Source organism: Dermacentor silvarum, chromosome 3 (genome assembly GCF_013339745.2).
Source record: "Dermacentor silvarum isolate Dsil-2018 chromosome 3, BIME_Dsil_1.4, whole genome shotgun sequence".
Taxonomy (NCBI): domain Eukaryota; kingdom Metazoa; phylum Arthropoda; class Arachnida; order Ixodida; family Ixodidae; genus Dermacentor; species Dermacentor silvarum.
The window spans coordinates 216722781-216741206 of NC_051156.1; the positions used below are offsets into that span (position 1 = coordinate 216722781).

Genomic DNA, 18426 nt, shown 5'->3' on the forward strand with positions numbered 1-18426 from the left:
ATTACATCACAATCTAATCGAATATCACAAACCCACGTTTAATAAACACGCTGCTTGCAGCAGTTCTAGACGCATACTTTTTGAGGTGTACAAGATTCCCAGCATGTGTAAAACTTTATCACACTGTCCCTCGGTGACAAGATCGCGATATTACATCATGGTTGGCGCAAATTATCAACTTTAAGTGTGAGTATGCATTTAACAAGAGTGTGCTGCCACGTACATGCATAGGTTAAGGCAGTGATCGAGACTCCACGCGCAAACGGCATACATAGTACCGCTGCAAGCCAAGTTTTCCCACTAAACCACTAGAGGGAACTCCAGCGCTGTTATCGTACAGCTACCACGCAATCATACGTAGTACGTGAATTTGTCTAATCATCGGGCTTGTGTTTTCAGACGTTCTTGCGGCTTTACTTATTACGCTTTATCTGCCTTTATTGTCCCAAATTGCCATGCTGTCGTTGTTTTCTAAAAAGAGGCAAGCAATAAGTATCTGCCTACATGCATAATTATTGAGAATCGTTGCATATATATAACGCATTATTTTGTTGTAACTTATCAATTTACAAAGTCACAAATCTGTTTAAAGCCAGAGAGATAAAATTCATGTTAATTTATGTATACTTACTGACCACCATTCCCCTGTTGGCTGAACCATGCTTGCAAGTGCTCTACACATTAGCGCAAAATTGTTCGCGAGTCATTTTTGTACGAAGCTCTATGCGGCCAGCGTCAGGTGTGCGCGTAGACTCTCCTTAAAACGTTGGCGAATAAATGCATGCGTAGATGTTTCTTGCTTTGTCAACTTTACATCACAGATCATGTAAACACGGGTACTGCGAGATACTGCTACCTTGAATAATGTATCTAAGGCTCAAATAAGCAGATAGCGGTCACGCAGTATGTATCAAATTCGAGAGAGAAATGTGAGCAGAAAAGTTGGCGGACGACTTATTCGCCGCAAACGACTCATTGGTGACACTTTCACGTGATTAGGTCGATCAGGAACTTCGCGGGCACAGTGAAAGTCTTTTGGGAACTGAATTGACTACAAATATATATATATATATATATATATATATATATATATATATATATATGGTGGTGGCGTGGAGCAGAAGTAGAATACCCGTCCTCAAATCAGAAGGTCGTAAGTTCTAATCCTGCCCCAGTCCACTACATCTTCAGGCATGGAGTGGTGCCTGACACCGGCAAAAAAAATATATATATATTGCCGAGAGCTAGTGGGGCTATACTAGTTCAGGTGCAACCAAACTAGGAAGGCCCACTAAGCTTCATCAAAGTCACTCCCTCACCAGAACAGGAATTGGCCTCCCTGGTGCAGTATTCGGCCACTACCTCCCTCATGACTCCGACGGCGCAAGTTAGAATACGCTAGCGCAAGACAGGGGTAATTGGAGATCGCAGGGAGAGGCCTTCGTCCTGCAGTGGACATAAAATATAGGCTGCTGCTGCTGATGATGATCCCACAGACACCGCTTGCAGCATCTCCGCATCAAAAGATGCTGGCCGCGTTTGCGTGCATTGTTGAACGGAAAAGAAAAACAAAATTCAGCGACGGTTACGCTACTGCGTAATGCGAAATGTGAGCGAAATCTCCATACGTGTTTTCATTTCGCGATATATTCAGGCAAAGAATTTGATAGAGACATGTAGCAGAGTCGGCGATCGTCGAAAATCTGATCAGCGGGTCAAGCGCGTCGGCTTTTATACATGACTCTTTAGAGGCTCCACTGTAATCGCTGGTGCCGCATGGCTTCCAGAAGATGCTACACAATTCGTGTCGCGCATACAATCAGATTACAAAACAATCGCAAGCCATGACAATCGAAACAAGCGCGAAGGAGACCAAACCAAGCAAACCAAACAAGCGCGTGTGAGAGCTGACGTTCGCAGACGATAGTACGGAACGAGCGTTCCAACTGAGACCAGAAACGAGTACGCCACAAGCAATTGGGCGGGTCCGCGTGACACCAGTTTCCCGCGCGCACGTCACCGAAGGGGCCGCTCTCATTGCTCTCCGCCGGTCGCGGCTCGCGTATTTCATCTGCCGCTGCGCGTTCGCTCTTTCATCTTTTGCTGTGCTCGTTCACTCTGTTACGCCGCCGGCGTTCGCCGTAGGAACGGACGCCTCTCTAAAAATGGCTACAAATTGATCAACTACGAAAGCACTCGTTTTTCTGACTGCCATAGTTGCATGATAGGTCAGTCGTATAGCAGCAGCTGCCCGTGGCGTCAACGTAGCCTTCGGCCACCAGTGTATAAAGAACATATCGGGGCCTAATGAAAATTCGCAGCCTGACTAAGCGCACCTGTCATTGATATGGAGGTGATGGCCAGCGGTAGGCTTCGATTGGCGACGAAGAGCTTCACGAAATACCCGGAACCCTCAGTGCCTTTGAGTTTGCTAGTGGACACCCTGGACCTGCTGCTCCATGGCTGGGAGTCGTCGGGCTGTGCTTTGCGCGCCGCCCAGAAGCCAAGGAGCACGACGACCGAGTAGTAGAAGACGATGGTCAACACGCCCAGTGCGTTCACAGCCATGTCGGCGGCATTGGAGCTTCACGAACACTGTGATGATGCACATACGGCCACCGCATCTCGTGCGAGGGCTGCTGGCTTGCTTCTTAATCCATGGTGCTTACCCAGTACAGAGGATTGGCCACAAAGCTGGTAGTTAACGGGAAGTGGGGAAGTAAAACTTGGAAAACAAGGTAAGAAAAGTGTTGTGGGAAATCGTACAAACAATAGTGAAATAGACAAATTTGAAGGAGATATAATAGTTTGAGGAAAGAAAATGTGTTATACAAAATAGTAACAAACTTTAAGGTTGTAGAATGATTTCAGATATCATTTCCAATTTCAGGAAAGATCCAATTAGTATTTAGGTAAACTAATACAGTGCTGTCCTTGTGCCACGCATATGGCCATGCGAACGTTAAAGAACACGAAGTAGTTAAAATTAATCCAGCCATGCCTCACACGGCTTGCCATATAATCAGATTATGGTTAAGGCACGTCACAGTAAACATTGGCATTGCATGATTCTTTAGCGATGATTATCGACTTTAATGCTATTAGCAATGTATCTTATGGTTCGTGGGTAATTGTTGATATGTGTTATATAATAATTATTATGAAAGACGGTGTGCGTACCCAGTGACCCAAGTTGGCATCAAAGATATCTTGTTTATTGAAAAAGCGGGATATACACAGTGCCCCAAGCTTGCGTGAAGGAGAGTCATTCAAGAGCACTACAAACTGGAGCGCTGCACGGGCCCTGGCTGGGTACGGCATTTTCTGGCAGGCTCGGGCCGAGCTTAAGCCTATGTTCTTGGGCCCGGGTTGGGCTTGGGCTTGAAGCCACAGATCCAGCCCAAGCCCGGGCCAGTTCACTAATAGGCCCAGGTGGGGTTTCCGAGCAAACGCATATGTTCTGCATACATCGACGGCGTCATTTGCGAAGCTAGAAACACTAGTTTGAAAAACTGGCTGTAATTATCTTCGAAAACAAAATTTTAAAAAAGATTAAAATTTTAAGTTATTTATTTCTAAGAAAACAGTTTCTTCCCCCGAAAAAAAAAAAGAAAGCAACTGGTACTAAAATGCGCTTTTGATCTGGTTTTATTATTGGAATTGCGTTATTTTACAGATTTTTATTTACTGAAACACACTGATGATTGCTTAATGGTCACTGAAGTAAAGTTGTCTGTTGGCCTTAAATAGAAGTGCTTCGTCGTGAGTTCGGCCTGGTCAGCGTGGTAGCTCATTCCCTGCTCACGCTTGTGTAAGTGTGTGTGATTTTCTGTCGTTTATATGAAATGCAAAACGAGAGAATGTTTTGAGCTGTAATAACTAGATCATATTGCGACAGCTTGATTAATGCCGTACACGATCATTGCCTCCTTTATTTTCGTTAAGAAGTTGCAATGTGCATGTTTGAAAGTTCAGCTGCGTTTGCTTGTTGTAGATACCTAATATAAATTTGAGCTTTTACTTGCTGTAAGAACTATGTATTATTCAGAAAACCACTTAACAAATGTGTTTAATAAACCTAGTAGTGTTTTCAACCAATTGTACGTAGACGACAGCTTGGGTCAAGAAACGGGTGGTTCCAGGAAGTGCTGATAATAACAACTATATCAATGAAGCGATGAACTAGAAAATGCAAAATTGTGAACAAAAAATATTGTTTAATTGAGGGGTCAGATCAGGTGAATAGACAATCGCATTTAAATGATTCATTGAATGGCCTAAACTGAAAATAATCAAGAAGAAATATGATATGGATAGTAAAGGAGGTAGGAATTGAGGTGGCGATATTTATTTTGTCTGAAGAAAATCACACGCAGGGTCATCACATCCATGTGGCTAAAACCTAGATCCGAGGACCAAAAGGAGAGTAAGACCGTGGGGTAAAAAAAGAACTGGGAGTTAGCGTGATGTGTTACAAGTGAAGCCCAAAAACTTGCACCCTAATCGTGATCACGTCCAGGTAGATTTTAGTGTTTCCCACCGCCCTTCTTAGCAGTGCTGCCGAAATTCCCTATATTTCCCTAGATATTTGTAAGATATGGTCGTTCAATTTGTCAATATGAGGTTTCTATAAAAATAAACACTTTTACTATACAAATAGACTGCAAGATTGTAGTCAAAAATTTTTATAAGCTCGTTTTAAAATATTTAAGTGATGAGATCGATGCACTCAAGCTGAAACGACGTTGCAGTGCAAGTTGTTGTGTTAACAACACAGCCTCCTGCTTGAATCCCCCATATTCACAGAAGAAGACGTCAGCACTATTTATGGTTTGCTCTGCATGCAAAACAAGTTTGGACAACAACAAAGTGTCACGAATGGCACGGAACCTTATTCTAATTGTAAAGATAATGGTCGGATGGACCACCCTTACAGAACGTAGCAGAGTTAAAACAGTGTTCCACTTCACGACACCAATGTACAAAATATGTGGAATATTTTTTTATTCCATGCCGTAACTTAATTACTGACGTAGCACCACCACGCTTACGCGCTTACATGTAATTTGCATCAAGGCACGAATATACACGGCCAATTTGTTTCTTCTTTCCTTGTCGGCTTTCCTTGCCGGCTTGTGCTCTGTAGCTCTAGGTATACGTGTCTGCTTGTCCCGTGATTTGTCTGTGCTGGTTTGTTTGGGTTTGCACACTTTGGGTTGCGCAGATAAATATTTCATTCAAAAGGCACATACATCGACAGCACCGTTAGATGTACAAACGGCAATATCGCAGTAGCTGTGCTCTGTTAACGAGTCCAGGGCACCCACACCTTGACATTTGCTTGGCGAGACGAGTTTACTGCGCTGCAGTACGATCATGAGTCATACTTCGTATGCTAATGTGAAGGTGATCTGAGGTGACTGAAATAAAAACACGTCGTCGAGTCAGCAGCTGCACGTATCGGTCTTCATGGCGTAGCAGCAGTGATTTCTCGCGTCTCTGAGCTTTTCTTTCCTCCTCGTGCTGGCGCAAATTTCACCACATTTAAACAAATTTCTCTCTTTTTTTTTTTCCTAGACAGGACCATTTCCTAGATATATAGGTAAGTTTTCCCAGGGTTGGCAGCACTGCCTCTCCATCCCATCTCGGCGCCCCGATGTTCCAAAAAGACAACAGGTACGACACTGCAAGGACGGATGTCGCACTTGTATAGGTTGCATTTAAATTGAATTCTGGTGTTTCAAGTGCCAAAGCCACGATCTGATTTTGAGGCACGATGAATCTAATTTAAACATCGGGTGCTCGTTAACGTGCCCGAATATAAGCGCACAGGCGTTTTTGTGTTTCGCTCTATAATCGATATGCGGAAGCCGCGCCCGGAATCGGACAAGTTACCCCGAGTTTAGCATCTCAGCGCCATAGCAACTATAAGCTAACGCGGCGGGTCACTCACACGTACGTTACAACGAAGATAATAAGTGTGCACGTGGGAGTAAACGACCGCTGTTGTACAAGCATATCGGAAGAAAACGTGCACATAGAGGTTGGCAAAGCACCCGTACAAGTGCGAATCTACTAACATATAGCGGGAGCCAAGTACCCTTGTGCCGAGTCCACCGAGCGCAGGGTCACATGCTGGGCCGACTTTCTGAGGGAGAAAAATCGAAGGACACTGCTTTGCAGAGAGTTGGATGACGAAGTCTGTCTGCGTGACGTAATCCTCCCTTCTAGTTTATTTAGTTCCGCCATGAGTAAGACCAAATCACTTGAATGCAAACCCAGTTTACGAAGCGGCGCTGCAAGAGGTTTTTTCTTCTTCTTTTTATTAGCTTCTCTTAATTTTGCTGCAACCAAGTTGGCATGTGTCCAATGCCCGGTTGAAAGCCTCGCCAGTTTTCTCTGTTTGGCGTCAGCTGATGCCAACCCTGCCAAGGAAAATCTCCTGCGGTCGTATTTTGTAACGTTTCATATAATTTCCCGTCATTTTTGTGCTTCATCACTTAGTCGAACATGACTTGCACGCTGACGTTATTGAAGGGATTATCCACTTGGCGCACCACGTGATCGGAAAAGAAGAATGGGAAATTAAATGAGGTGCTACAAAACACTGGCCCTGATGTCGATCGTCATTCAATCTAAGTATTTGCCGCCCTCAACAGCGTTTGCAGTTATATACGTACGTGTATTTAGGTGTGTTTGTAAAGGTCACCGCGAGCTTGATTACGGGATTTGTCCTGGCTGCAGGCACTGGTGGTATGACGGGGGCTACGCAGAATATTATATTTTATTGGGTTCTCTGCCTGAAGCGTTTACAGTCTCTTCTCAAACCCTCAACCCAGAGTGGCCATTCTAGCTCCATATTTTTGTACTTCGCTCCTAATCGATATATGCGGAAGTCGCGGCCAGTATCGAACAAGTAAAATTTAACGAGTAGATTTCAGTAAAAAGCAAAAAGAAAGAAAGAGCATCCGGGAGCTTTGTGTCTCCAGCTTCATGTTTCTCCTACTGCGCTAGATTTACTATCCTAAGAAGCCTTGGCATTGTGGCGTCAGGAGCGTTCACAGCGTCGTGGACGTTTTATTTGCACAAATACAGCGTCAGTTCTCTCTCACGTTTTTATATTTTCAGCGTAACAGCGCGCTTCGCGCGAATATTGCGCAAGATTTTTCCCTCGTGCGTACTGCTCGACCACTTAGCGGGTGTGCGCTGTGAGAAAGCCAACCCTACAGTATTATTCAGTAGACAATGCTATTAGCCTTCTTAGGGTACTTCACCCTCCTTTCAGGGGCTATCTATCTATCTATCTATCTATCTATCTATCTATCTATCTATCTATCTATCTATCTATCTCTATCTATCTATCTATCTATCTATCTATCTATCTATCTATCTATCTATCTATCTATCTATCACACATGTGTCTCTAACCATTCTCCCGCCAACTTGAGTCCGTGGTCTAGTGGGTAGAACATTGGGCTGTTGGGCTGATGGAACCGGGTTCATAATCAACCACAGCGCCATATTGGATCACTGGGTATGAGGGATTGGGGCATGCGCCGCTCATCAGTTAACCCATATCGCGCCAATTTGTGATACTGAGTATGCACCACTGCGCGTGTGCCGCTCTTCAGTGAACCTCCGTGACGCCAACATGGGTCACTGGCTCTGTGCCGCTCTTCAATGACAAAAAAAAAAAAAGAATCATTTAAGATTTATCCGGTGCTTGGGCGGAATCGAACCCGCATCTTTTATATTCCGACAAACGTTCCTGAATGTACATTCATGCAAGAGGCATTCATGCGCGGACTTCGCGCATGGCGCAGCGTGTTCAAAGGAAAGCGCGAGAGAGGAGCCCGTCTGCATACATGACGCGCCTCTGTGGTGGCGGTACGGTGTGTCGTTACTTTGCTTCACTGCCAATCGCATTAACCTCGACATTCATCGGGAGATAGGTGCTACCGCATTTTTGGTGTGACTTAAATGACGAATGGTGAAGCATAAAGCACGAGAGGGCAGCAGGGAAAAGTCGAGCTGCTTGTTGACGCTAAGCGCAAGCTAAACAAGATTTGCGGATAAAAATGATGACTTACAGAAACCCACTTCATAAGTACTTTCATGTGTTGCTTCCCTATTTCTGAGCCCTCGGCTGCGTCTGCTGCGAGATGTGATAAGTGAAGATGTGAGTGGTATTTAAATTTTGTTTTCAAGCGAAATGTTTACTTCGACCACTTTGGATGGTGTAACGATATTGCACAATAAACAGTAGCCCATACCCAGTGAACCGAGTTGTTTATTAGCTTGCGCCACTATTTTTGTGCTGGCTCCTGTATAGCCAAGCAAACAACACGGGCAACTGTATATCTGCCCAAATAGACAACATGGTCATTGGGTATGTGCAACTGGACATATGACACTATAGGTATGTGAACATTATTGATCAGTCATCGAGAATGAGTATGCGCCTCTGGGTATAGGTGCCCGGACAGGCAAGCAGAACAAGAGGCAGGAAGTGAAGTCGGCAATAGAAAATTGAGTAAGTCCGCTGGAGAAGTGAAACAGTCGACGTGAAAATCAGCCGAGTGTGTAGAAAGTGAACAGGATGGGCACCAGAGCGTGCATTGAGCGAGAAGCAACAGAAAAGGGAAGAAGGTGTCGGCAACGGAAAATTGAAGAAGTCCGCTACACAGAACTGAGGAGTTCGGCAATGCGGTGTGTCGTTGCTCCAATGCTAATCGCAGTAATGTCGACATGCATCGTGAGATGGGTTACGTCGAAAGTACTTATTTCTGTGAAGTTCAGCCGACCGTTATATCAGTGGTTGCTCTATGTACGGGCAAATACGGTAATTTTCTGCGCGACAGGATGGACTTGCCACTTTGAATTTGTGGTTGAGTCTACTCTCACTTTACAGTATCCCTTAATCTCTATTGATCCCTGAATATCACTGCAGCTCGGATCATGCCACTTCATTTCACGCCTAAAATCTGAAATATTTCGCGGACACTAAATTTCGCAAAATGGCCCTGTTGCTAGGTGACGAATGGCTGGAGAAGGAAGAACGAAAGGAAGCAAGCAACCAAGAAAGAAAGAAAGAAAGAAAGAAAGAAAGAAAGAAAGAAAGAAAGAAAGAAAGAAAGAAAGAAAGAAAGAAAGAAAATATACACTGGTTCCTCGGATTGTTTACAATTTGTGAATTGTTCATTTCGGTTTCGTTAAGGGTAAAGCTTTTTTCATCGTGGATTCTTAGTGAGAGATTAGTAACCCAGACACTTACTTAACTATTCGATGATTACCTTCCTGAACTAACGTCTTCATCTTCCCATTACCTCAACGCCAATCCACTTTTCAAGAAAAAACGACTGGCTGGTTGGGCTCGATTATAAACAAGTTCCGTATTGAGCTTACTTCTATTGGTTTTCGATCGCTAGAACTGGTTAAACACGATAAATAATTTACATTTAATTTGGACTAGTGGATGAACGTCAAGGACGTTTCTCCTGAATGCTGATGCGGCTTTGCCTCTCGTAAAGCCACGCGCATAGAAAGAACACGGAGAACGTCCAGCACTCGAGATCTCCAGAACTATTTATTTCGTTTATTTAAGCTGCGGACGGCAACTAGCGGTGAAAAATGCGGAGTGCGCCTACCGGCTGCGAAAGCGAGCGCGCGGTGGTCAATAAAACGGTGTACGTAACTCCGAGCCGCGCCGTCGTTCCGTGGTGGCGCGCCGGTTCCGTAATCTCCAGCAGCGCCGTGCCGCGGTGCTCCTCGCCGCCAGCTCGCCAGGCTCTGCGCTGTCGCCGAGCGATCATTATCCTCCCGTCACAGCCCTTCCTGCTGCTATGGAGGAGAGGTCGATTACCGAGTACCTCAGTTCCTATTCGAATGTGAACAGCCCCGACAGTCCGGACGACGGGGTTCAGCACCGCAATGGTCATCAAGTGGAGCGCACCATCGACCCGGAGGACGTGGAAGCAGAGGTTTTCGACTGGGTGCTTACCCACCTCGAGCCCAGGTAAATAAATATAAGCAACGCGCTATCCTGTCTCCGGCCGGTGCGCAGCACAACGCCGGCGACGATCCGCAACACCAGCGTCCTGCAGCTGTCAAATCCGCGTGCGTGCGTGCGTGTATGGAGAGACGACGCACGCACACTACAAAACGAGCGCGGCGACTCCAAACGCAGTTCGCTAGTTTTGACTCGCGCCCGTTCTTTGTGCCGGCGCCGGCGAGCTTCAAAGCGGCTTCGTTGTCGGCGCGATAAATCGCGAAGGAATGACCGTCAGTTCTTTCCCGCCAAGGAACCCTCGGGTGGGCCGCATTTGAAACGAAAAAACTTTGTGCCGTGACTCCGTTACGTTGCTCCGAAGTCTCAGGTTGAAGCGGAAAAGACTTTTTCGCTCGGAGTATGCTCGTGTTTGGCTCACATGTGCCGATTGGTGGCTTGTATTACGACTGTAAGCAAACTATCAGTGATATTGAGCATGTGCCCCCCTTGTCAGATGAAGCATGACTTTTATTCTCATCGGGAATGCGCATATAAGTTGGTTTTTGGTCGGCTGTAGTGATTTTGCAGGTCGCGGAGGTGTTAGTAGCACCCTAGAAAGCTTTTTACATGCAGTGCAGCTTGTCCCACGAGTGTCGTTATTACACCAAACGCGGGGCGTGGCCCAAGGAAAACGTCCCAGTATCTGCATTGAACCCTGCTGCAGTTTATCCTGACGAGTTCGTTGTTCCCTCGGTTGTCTGTTTTACTTCAGCGATATAAACCGCTTGTCGCACGCCTGCTTTTGAAACAACCAAGACTGCAGTCTTGGCTTACTGCAGGAGTTGTCGCCGTCAAGTCTTGTGCCACCTAAAGGCCGGAGGATTTGCGACGCTGTCTTCCTTGAAAACGTCGATGCATTATGACGAGCCGCCACGTACTGCTGCCTGCGTTCCGTATAATTCACGATAACAGTGAAAATGCTTCTTGAGATGCCTGCTTTCGAGTCCAGCGCCGCGCCTTGAATTGAAAATAAAATAATATAAAAAGCTGAAGTACTGCCGTTGGCTGGTCTTATATCCAGGCATTGCCGACTTAATTCCTAGACCGGTACCCCTTCGTTGACTGTGTATGTGAAGTTGTGTTCAGCTCGGTCTTTCTTTTTAGTGGCGGGGCTTCGAAACTACGAAAGGAGGCAGAGATACGACAGAAGCTATTCAGTGAGGCGTCACTTTAGAGATAAAACGTTTCGGACGCGTTCCGTTCTTGTCTTTATCAAGACGGAAATTATTCGGGCGGCCTGTCTGTGTAATACGCTTTTTTTTTCCCCGCGTGATGTTGCTCTTCTTCGAAGCTGCTGCTTGCTTGCCAATCTCGGCGTGACCGGTCGTTATCCTTTCTGTTAGCGGCGGCGGAGCTCTTTGCTTCGTTTTTCGCATCGTTGTGCATCGCGCGGCCTACCTACCTGCCTGCCTACCTGCCTGTCAGGTGCGTAGTAGGGAGTGGTGGGCACGGCTGCTGGATTTGCTTCCCGGTTCGAGCAGACACGTCCCGCCGGTCAGCTATACCTGGCTAGTTCGCGCTGAACGCAAGAAGCGAGCAGCAAAGGGCCGGCCTGCCGTAGCGAGCGCAGCTCTTGTGGCCTGTTCCGTTTTTTTTTTCTTTCTTTCTCTCCTTCTTTACAGTGCCACCCTTTTAGTTTTTGCCGGGGACCAGCCCGGCACGCAACCTCTCATCAATGTTGCCGGGGTTGTTTGCTGTTTTCTTATTCCTTTCAGTCCCCCACTTTTTTTTTTTTTTTTAATGCATTTTACGCGCTGGAGATCAGTGTGGCTAGTAGCTGGTTCCTCGCTACACTGGCCACGTCGCCTTCTGAAGCTGTTTTTACTTGGCTTTTTTTTTTTTTTTTTTTTTTTTTGTGCACCTTCGCTTGGACCGCGTTCTTTCGTTATCCTTGTCTATTTTTTGCGCTAGATCGCCGATCCCCGAATGCTGCCCATTGTCGGACCGGATCGACATTGTTGCCGCGCCGATCAAGTAGGAGGCGGCGGCAGCGTCGGCACGTAATGCGGGGCCGCATCATGGCCTGGACGTTTTCTAGAGCCTCCCCCATTCGGCGGCGGCGGCGGCAAGCGATCTCGGCGCTTATAAATCTTGTATAAGCGGCGCGCGGCCGCTCTGCGCTGGAGCAGTTTACACATCCGGGCGTGGGCCTAGCGAAGCCGCTATGCGCATTTTTCTTTTCTGTATGTGCGCAATTCTTTCGAAGTCTGTCCTTCCTTTTTCTTTACATGCCTGCTTCATTCGTTGAAGAAGCCCGTGTCGCCCTCTGCCTCGGAATTTTGCTGAGCGTACGGCGCTCCCTCGTCTGCCGTGGAAACGTGCGGAGGCGACTCGGCAGGGAGTGCTGATGCTCTTGTGTGGAAGGGAGGTTTTTTATAGCTTCGCCGTCTCCTTCGTAGCTCCTCCCTCGAGCGCCGCGATCTTGCGAAGGCGCCTGGGACGACTCGGGGGGGCCTTTTCCCGTCGCGTGTGCCCTTATGTAATCGGTCGCAAGGGCGTTCTTTGGTGTAAGCGATAAACCTTCGTGCGCTCCTATTTTGTTTGACGAGTTTCGAAGACCTGTGCAATGCCAGTATGTCGTCTCATTTACGATAATCAGTGTACGAGTCATATACAGTAACCCTGATGATGTGGCCATACCTTTTGGAACGAGCTGGTGTTATGCAACTCCAGGCCAAAATGAATATGAAAAAGTGAGGAATTGATTAACGAAGATTCTGAGCGCTACCTGTTGAGGGCTTGTCATGAGATCGTGATGACGTGTGGTGTGACTGGCTTGGGACTTCGTCGACACTGTACTGTGCTTGTCTGCGCTGGTGCTGTGCTGAGCTTTCGTTCAGAACTCTTCTATATGCTGCCCCTTTGCCAGCCCCACCCACACGCGGCTACACACTCAGGCGCACGCGCACACTGCGGTTTCATGGGATACCGTTCTTTCGACTTGCGAGAAATCGTGTGAAAGGTGCAATTTGAGTTAAACGAGTCTCCTGGGTAGTGATGTCATCCGTTCCTGTCGCAAGCCGACGTTCAAAACTCATTGAAAACGTGGGTCTTTGTGCTGCCTGGATAGATACGTGCGCGGAACGAGATGTTCTTAGAACGAGTAGACTCTACGGAGGTCTTGATTTCTTCTTTCATTAGGCTTTGTAGCCAGTTAGCCAAACGAAACGGCCTTTTCTTTTTTTTCTAATTTACGGACTGCTAAAAAGACGTATATTCTTTCGTCCCAATTTGGAGGGAACGTTGTAAGAAAGCGCGTTTAGATAATTGCTACTTATATGACGTACTTGGCCAGTTTGCGGTGTGTGGTGACAGGCACTTGCGATGACCCAGCATATTTAAAGCTGTTATGTACTGGCAAGAAGGGGTAGAAAGTGCGTATTTGTCAGATTCGGGGCCGTTCACCTAAACACAGCTATGACACGGCCACATTCCCATGCACTGGCGATCGCTTGGCGTTCAACCCCTACCCCCAAGTTCGACGGCTGGAAAAGCAAATTAGTAGTTCGCCTGAATCCGTATTCCCGTGAAGCCCGTCAGCGCGCTGTTAGTTATACCTCGCATTTGCTTATCACATCTATGTCGTTTCGCGATCTGGCCATATGACACGTGTACTACACACGCCAAACCGGCGTCCATTCAAAGGGCGTCTGCTTGAATGACCTGTTGGTACCCGATTTCGACAGCTTGTCGAATCTGAGCTTGTGCGCGAAAGAAATATAGCGTTAAACACAACAGCGGCATGGCGAATACGTTCGCTGGATTCTCGTGAGATATGCCAGACGTCATATGACCATTAAAGGGGCAGGACTGCAAGATCATTTAGTCGCTCACTCGTGTCACCAACACGTCCACTTTCTCATGTTACAAACACATGCGTACGCCGACAATCTAAAGGCTTTCCTGGAGTGCCAGTGTCTCCTGTCATACAGCTTGATGATCCAGAAAATTAATGAACTGAAGGCCAATCTGCTTCGCTACTACGTCGATGTCACCCGGCCATGCTGGAATACCAGAAAATGAAGAGGCCCACCTGGCGACACGTCAACTGATCCCCGTGCATCAAGCCAGTTGGACCCCTTCGGATGCTGAATACGACGCAGACGAGCACCGGACAGCTATTAAGAGGCAACGTAAAGAGCATTTAACTTGTCTTGTTAATCATACTCCCGTTCCAAAATCTTATTCACGCTCCCAGCAAGTCTGCCTGAGGCAACTCGACTCGTAGTAACTTTTCCCCTGTCAAACGACCTACTCTCATGATCTACCAGATCAGGGCAAGTGTTCCAACTGCCAATTATCGAATACTACTGAACACATCATTTAGATATGTCCCCAGCTTCAAAGGGAAGATAAATTCTCGTGGACACCCTCCCAACTAACTTAACACCTCACCCGTTTAACGACCTTCTAATTCCACCACATCCACCTCAGCTAGCAAAAGCAGTATGGGACATTCTTTTACACCTAATCTCTCACCCTCTTATTTCTTGCCTGTTATTTCCTTCACATAAACCCCCTTAACCCTTTTCCCTTCCCTCTTCCCAAGTGGTCTGATGGATTGGCAAGATGACTCTGGTTTCCCTTTTTTTTTTTTTATTTGCTTAATAAACGTTTGTAACTAAGAAGATTGCGTAAAGTACTGGTTAACGTATTGGCGTACTTTGAGCCTCGCTGAGGAGTTTTTGCATATTACTGTAATACTTATCTGGGTACTGCAGCGGTGGCGGTAACATCAGTTACCTAACGCTGCTATGAATCAAAATGAGAAGTCAGCTAACCCGTTACAAAGACAGCTATCTGCATATTGCTGAAGCCAACAAGTGAGATCACATTGTTTACATATAGAAATAGTTCATTAATTAATTGATGTATATTGATAGGAAACAAAGAAAACAAAGGTAAAGTTTGGGAGCAAGCGGATGAGTGACCCCCCCCCCCCCCCCCTTTTTTTTTTAATAAGTGTACAAGCACAATATTCGATGGCCAGCTGTCTACCATTATGTTGTCACCTGAACGGCGGCCGACAGTAGGTACGGGAAACAGGGATAACATAATCGGGAACGGGGAAAAAGTGATAAGACAGGATAGCGTTGCGCAACGCAATACGAGCATCACGTTCTTCGGTTCAATTGAATACAAGGTCACTAGGCGCCGGTAACAGTCCAGCTGCTCGCGTGTCGCAGTACACCGGTGTACGCCGTCTCCGCTGCTCTAAAAAAACTCTATTACGCCAGGTCATTGAGCGCGCCATGCGGTTAGGCCTCCGGAGCGTTTTGCTGTCTGGCGCGTTCGAGCTGGTGCTGGCGTCGTCGACCGCGTGGTTCTGTTTTGGCCGCAGTCGTCGTACCTTTTGTAAGCCTCTTCCTCCCGGAGACGACGACGCGTGTCGGTCGGGGAGGGCCGCTGCTATTTTCAAACTCGCGGCGGCGGCGGCTTTTGTTTTGCCTTAATTGCTGTAGACGCCCGTGCGCGCTCGCGCACACGCACTCGCGCACACACACGCGCGCGCGCTTGTGCAGCTGTCGCGCGCTCCCTCACGCTGTTGTGCGCGCCGTGGACTGCGTTTGTGACCAGCCTCTCCGGCGGGAATCGGACTCTCGGGTTCCGGTGACTTTAACTGCGACATTGCGTCCCCCCCCCCCCCCCCCCTTCTCGACAACGCCGCAATGCTTTAGCGTGCCTCGTCGTTGAGCGATGGTGGAAAGGGTGCGGCCTGAATCTTTACTGGCTTCATTGTGTCTGCACTCGCGTCTCTCACTAGTGAGGGAGTGGGAGTACTATCTGATGGCGATTAGCCGTTGCGTGCGAGCGGTCTCTGTGGAGAGGCGTATTGTGACGGTGGGACTGATTGGTTCAACTGTATTTGGGCGTTTGTCTTGTTTCAGTTCACCGTATCCCTGTGCGTCGATCGAGCCCGCTGCACCGTTTTAGTGTCTTAACGCTTCAGCCCATTTTTTCTTGGAAAACTCAGCTTGTTTGTTTGCTTTGGGATCACATAAGTTACGGACCCTATGTCACTTTAGGATTCTTAACAGATAGTGTGCCACGACTCGCTTTAATTATGGCGAGCTCGGATGAGTCCGTTCATTGTGTCTTCTTTTGTTCTAGTGTTTCAATGCCTCCCTCGTATTTTTAGCGTTCACTTGCTAAGATGAAGTCCAAATGCAAAAACGGTCTTGCGCCATGATTCGTGGTTAAGAGAGTTTTAGTATAGCGGAAAACAGCAAACGCAAGGATTTAGCGTTAGCGTTGCGTGCTGCAAACTGCGCATGCGCAGAACGTAAACGTAGCCAGAACTCTTACGTACGTACGCTATTTCCGGAATATAGCGTTTAACGCTAACGCACGCAAGGGATTCCGTACGTAGAGCAAGATGGCGGCGCCTGTTGTATCGAGAGCCGTCCACTTCGGAGCTATCGAGTCGTCGGCCTGCACTCTTCGGCTCATTCGTCCCCCACTAATGCTCGTGTTTGCTTCAGATTTGTGTGATGATGCTTCGACAGCGGCGTACAGGTGACAAATGGGCGTTGTTTTCTTTATACGTTCTCGATTAGCGGCGGAGTATAGCTTAACGAGAGGGTTTGCTCATGTTTGCTGTATCCGCCTCGAGATGGCGCCCAAGTGTATTTGCGTTAGCGTTAGCGTTTTGCTCCGTTCCGCTATTCTAAAACACTATACCTTGTACCGCGCAGTGCAGCCTTTCCTTGCGTTAGCGCTGCGTCGCACGCTAACGCTAACGTAAGCGTTTTCCGCTATACTAAAACTCCCTAAGGTTAAAGAACACTAAATATAAAGGGACGGGGAAATGGGACAGGTTAGGGGAACATAAAATAAAACCTTTGACGTTGCGCATATAGTCACAAGAACTATTGACTTGTATACCCGTGTGCAGTAGTAGTAGTACAGACCTTAGGTTCGCCGAAAGAACGGGATTTATTCGTAATTCAGACACAGACTGATGTTGACGGCCGCACTGCAAAGTTCGCAACGCCTAGTTAGGACTGGAGTCCTCAATTTCAAGTTGCTATATATAGGCGACGATAATCAGCTTTATCGCGGAAACCCTGCAAATTTTGCTCAGAGAACAATGAGATAAAAATAAAGAATAAAATACAAAGCATCCGTAAGGTTCTGCATTGGGTCTCACTACGCGACACAGCGCTAGGTGCGGCTGACGGTCACGTGCACGGTCTTGCAAACCAAACTTCTGGGGCAAAGTGTAGCGCTCAGGATGGTCGAACCCTCTCTTCAGCCGCATCGTCAACAGTCCGATCTTTCCGCGCTCTGCGGCAGATGTCGTAGTCGGCGACCGTTGGTTGTTATGGGGCGGCGCCGCGGCCGCGTGTGTTTTGTTGCATCCGTGGCTGCTGTCTGCGACGTACGCGTCGGGCGAGGAGGGCGTTGGCGCTCGCGTGACTCACAGGTTGCGGCGCGAAGCGTTTGTAGGGAAAGCCCAGATCGCGCCGTCGTCGTCGCCGCCTCTGTGGCCTTCTTGGCCGTTCCCTCCCCCCTCATTTCACTCGACCCCCTTTCATCTGCTTCTCGCTCGCTTGCGAGTGACTCATGCCGACTCCGTCGCGCCTTGCTGCTGCCGTTGCTGCTCTAGCTGAGGCATGTGTTGCCGGGGGAGGGGGGGTTGAAACTCTAGCTCTGTAGGGGCCGGCCCCGGTTCTCTTAAAAATCGTCTTCGCGCGACCCCACTTCGGACTAGTTGTCTGCATGCAACTTTGTTTTGTAGCAGCCGCCCCTCTCTTTCTCCCCTTCATTTTTGCCCATCGCCATTCAGTCTTCCAGTCACTTTTTCCTCATATGCCGTTATGTTCTGCTTCCCTTTGTTTGTTTGTTTTGTTCTTTGTTCTTTGCTAGTGCCCAGATTGCAGCAGTCTTCAGTGGCACATGGAATAATTGTGCCTTCTCTCGACCTGGTCCGTTTCTGTGAGACAGCTTCGGATACATTATCCGGGTAGTTTCCATTCGTTAAAACCCCGCATCTCCTGTGGTCTGCCCGAGTGTTATTGAATTGTTGCCTCCGCATGTCGGCGCCTATAGTAGGTCCGGATTAATGATTAAAGTGTGCAGCGCGCGACAAAACTAAGACAGCGTGTCTTCTTGTCTTCGTCTAGTCGAGCTGCACATTTCAGTCATTGGTTTCCGCGTACGTTTCATGTTTACTAACTTGCCCGCGTTTAACGTTTTGTCAACGCTTAAAAACCGTGATCATTCTTGTTACTGAAGATTAGTCATAATTTGTCATCATTTGGTTTGTCAACTTAGTTGTGCAATTGTTTGCTCTGTGACCGGTATCTGTCGTAGGCCTTTTTAGCTTTGGGAAGTTAAATGCCAATTAAATTTTACCTATTAAGATTCATCGAGGT

At 47.5% G+C, this 18426-nt stretch overlaps 1 protein-coding gene across 1 annotated transcript in view; it reads left to right on the forward strand.

The window, feature by feature from the left end:
• Positions 1-9770: 9770 nt before the first annotated feature.
• Positions 9771-18426, forward strand: part of LOC119446654 (uncharacterized) — a 97403-nt gene continuing 88747 nt past the window's right edge. The window contains 1 exon segment of the mRNA XM_049664318.1: positions 9771-10015. Within this exon segment, the coding sequence (XP_049520275.1) occupies positions 9843-10015 (173 nt within the window). The 5' untranslated portion in view covers positions 9771-9842.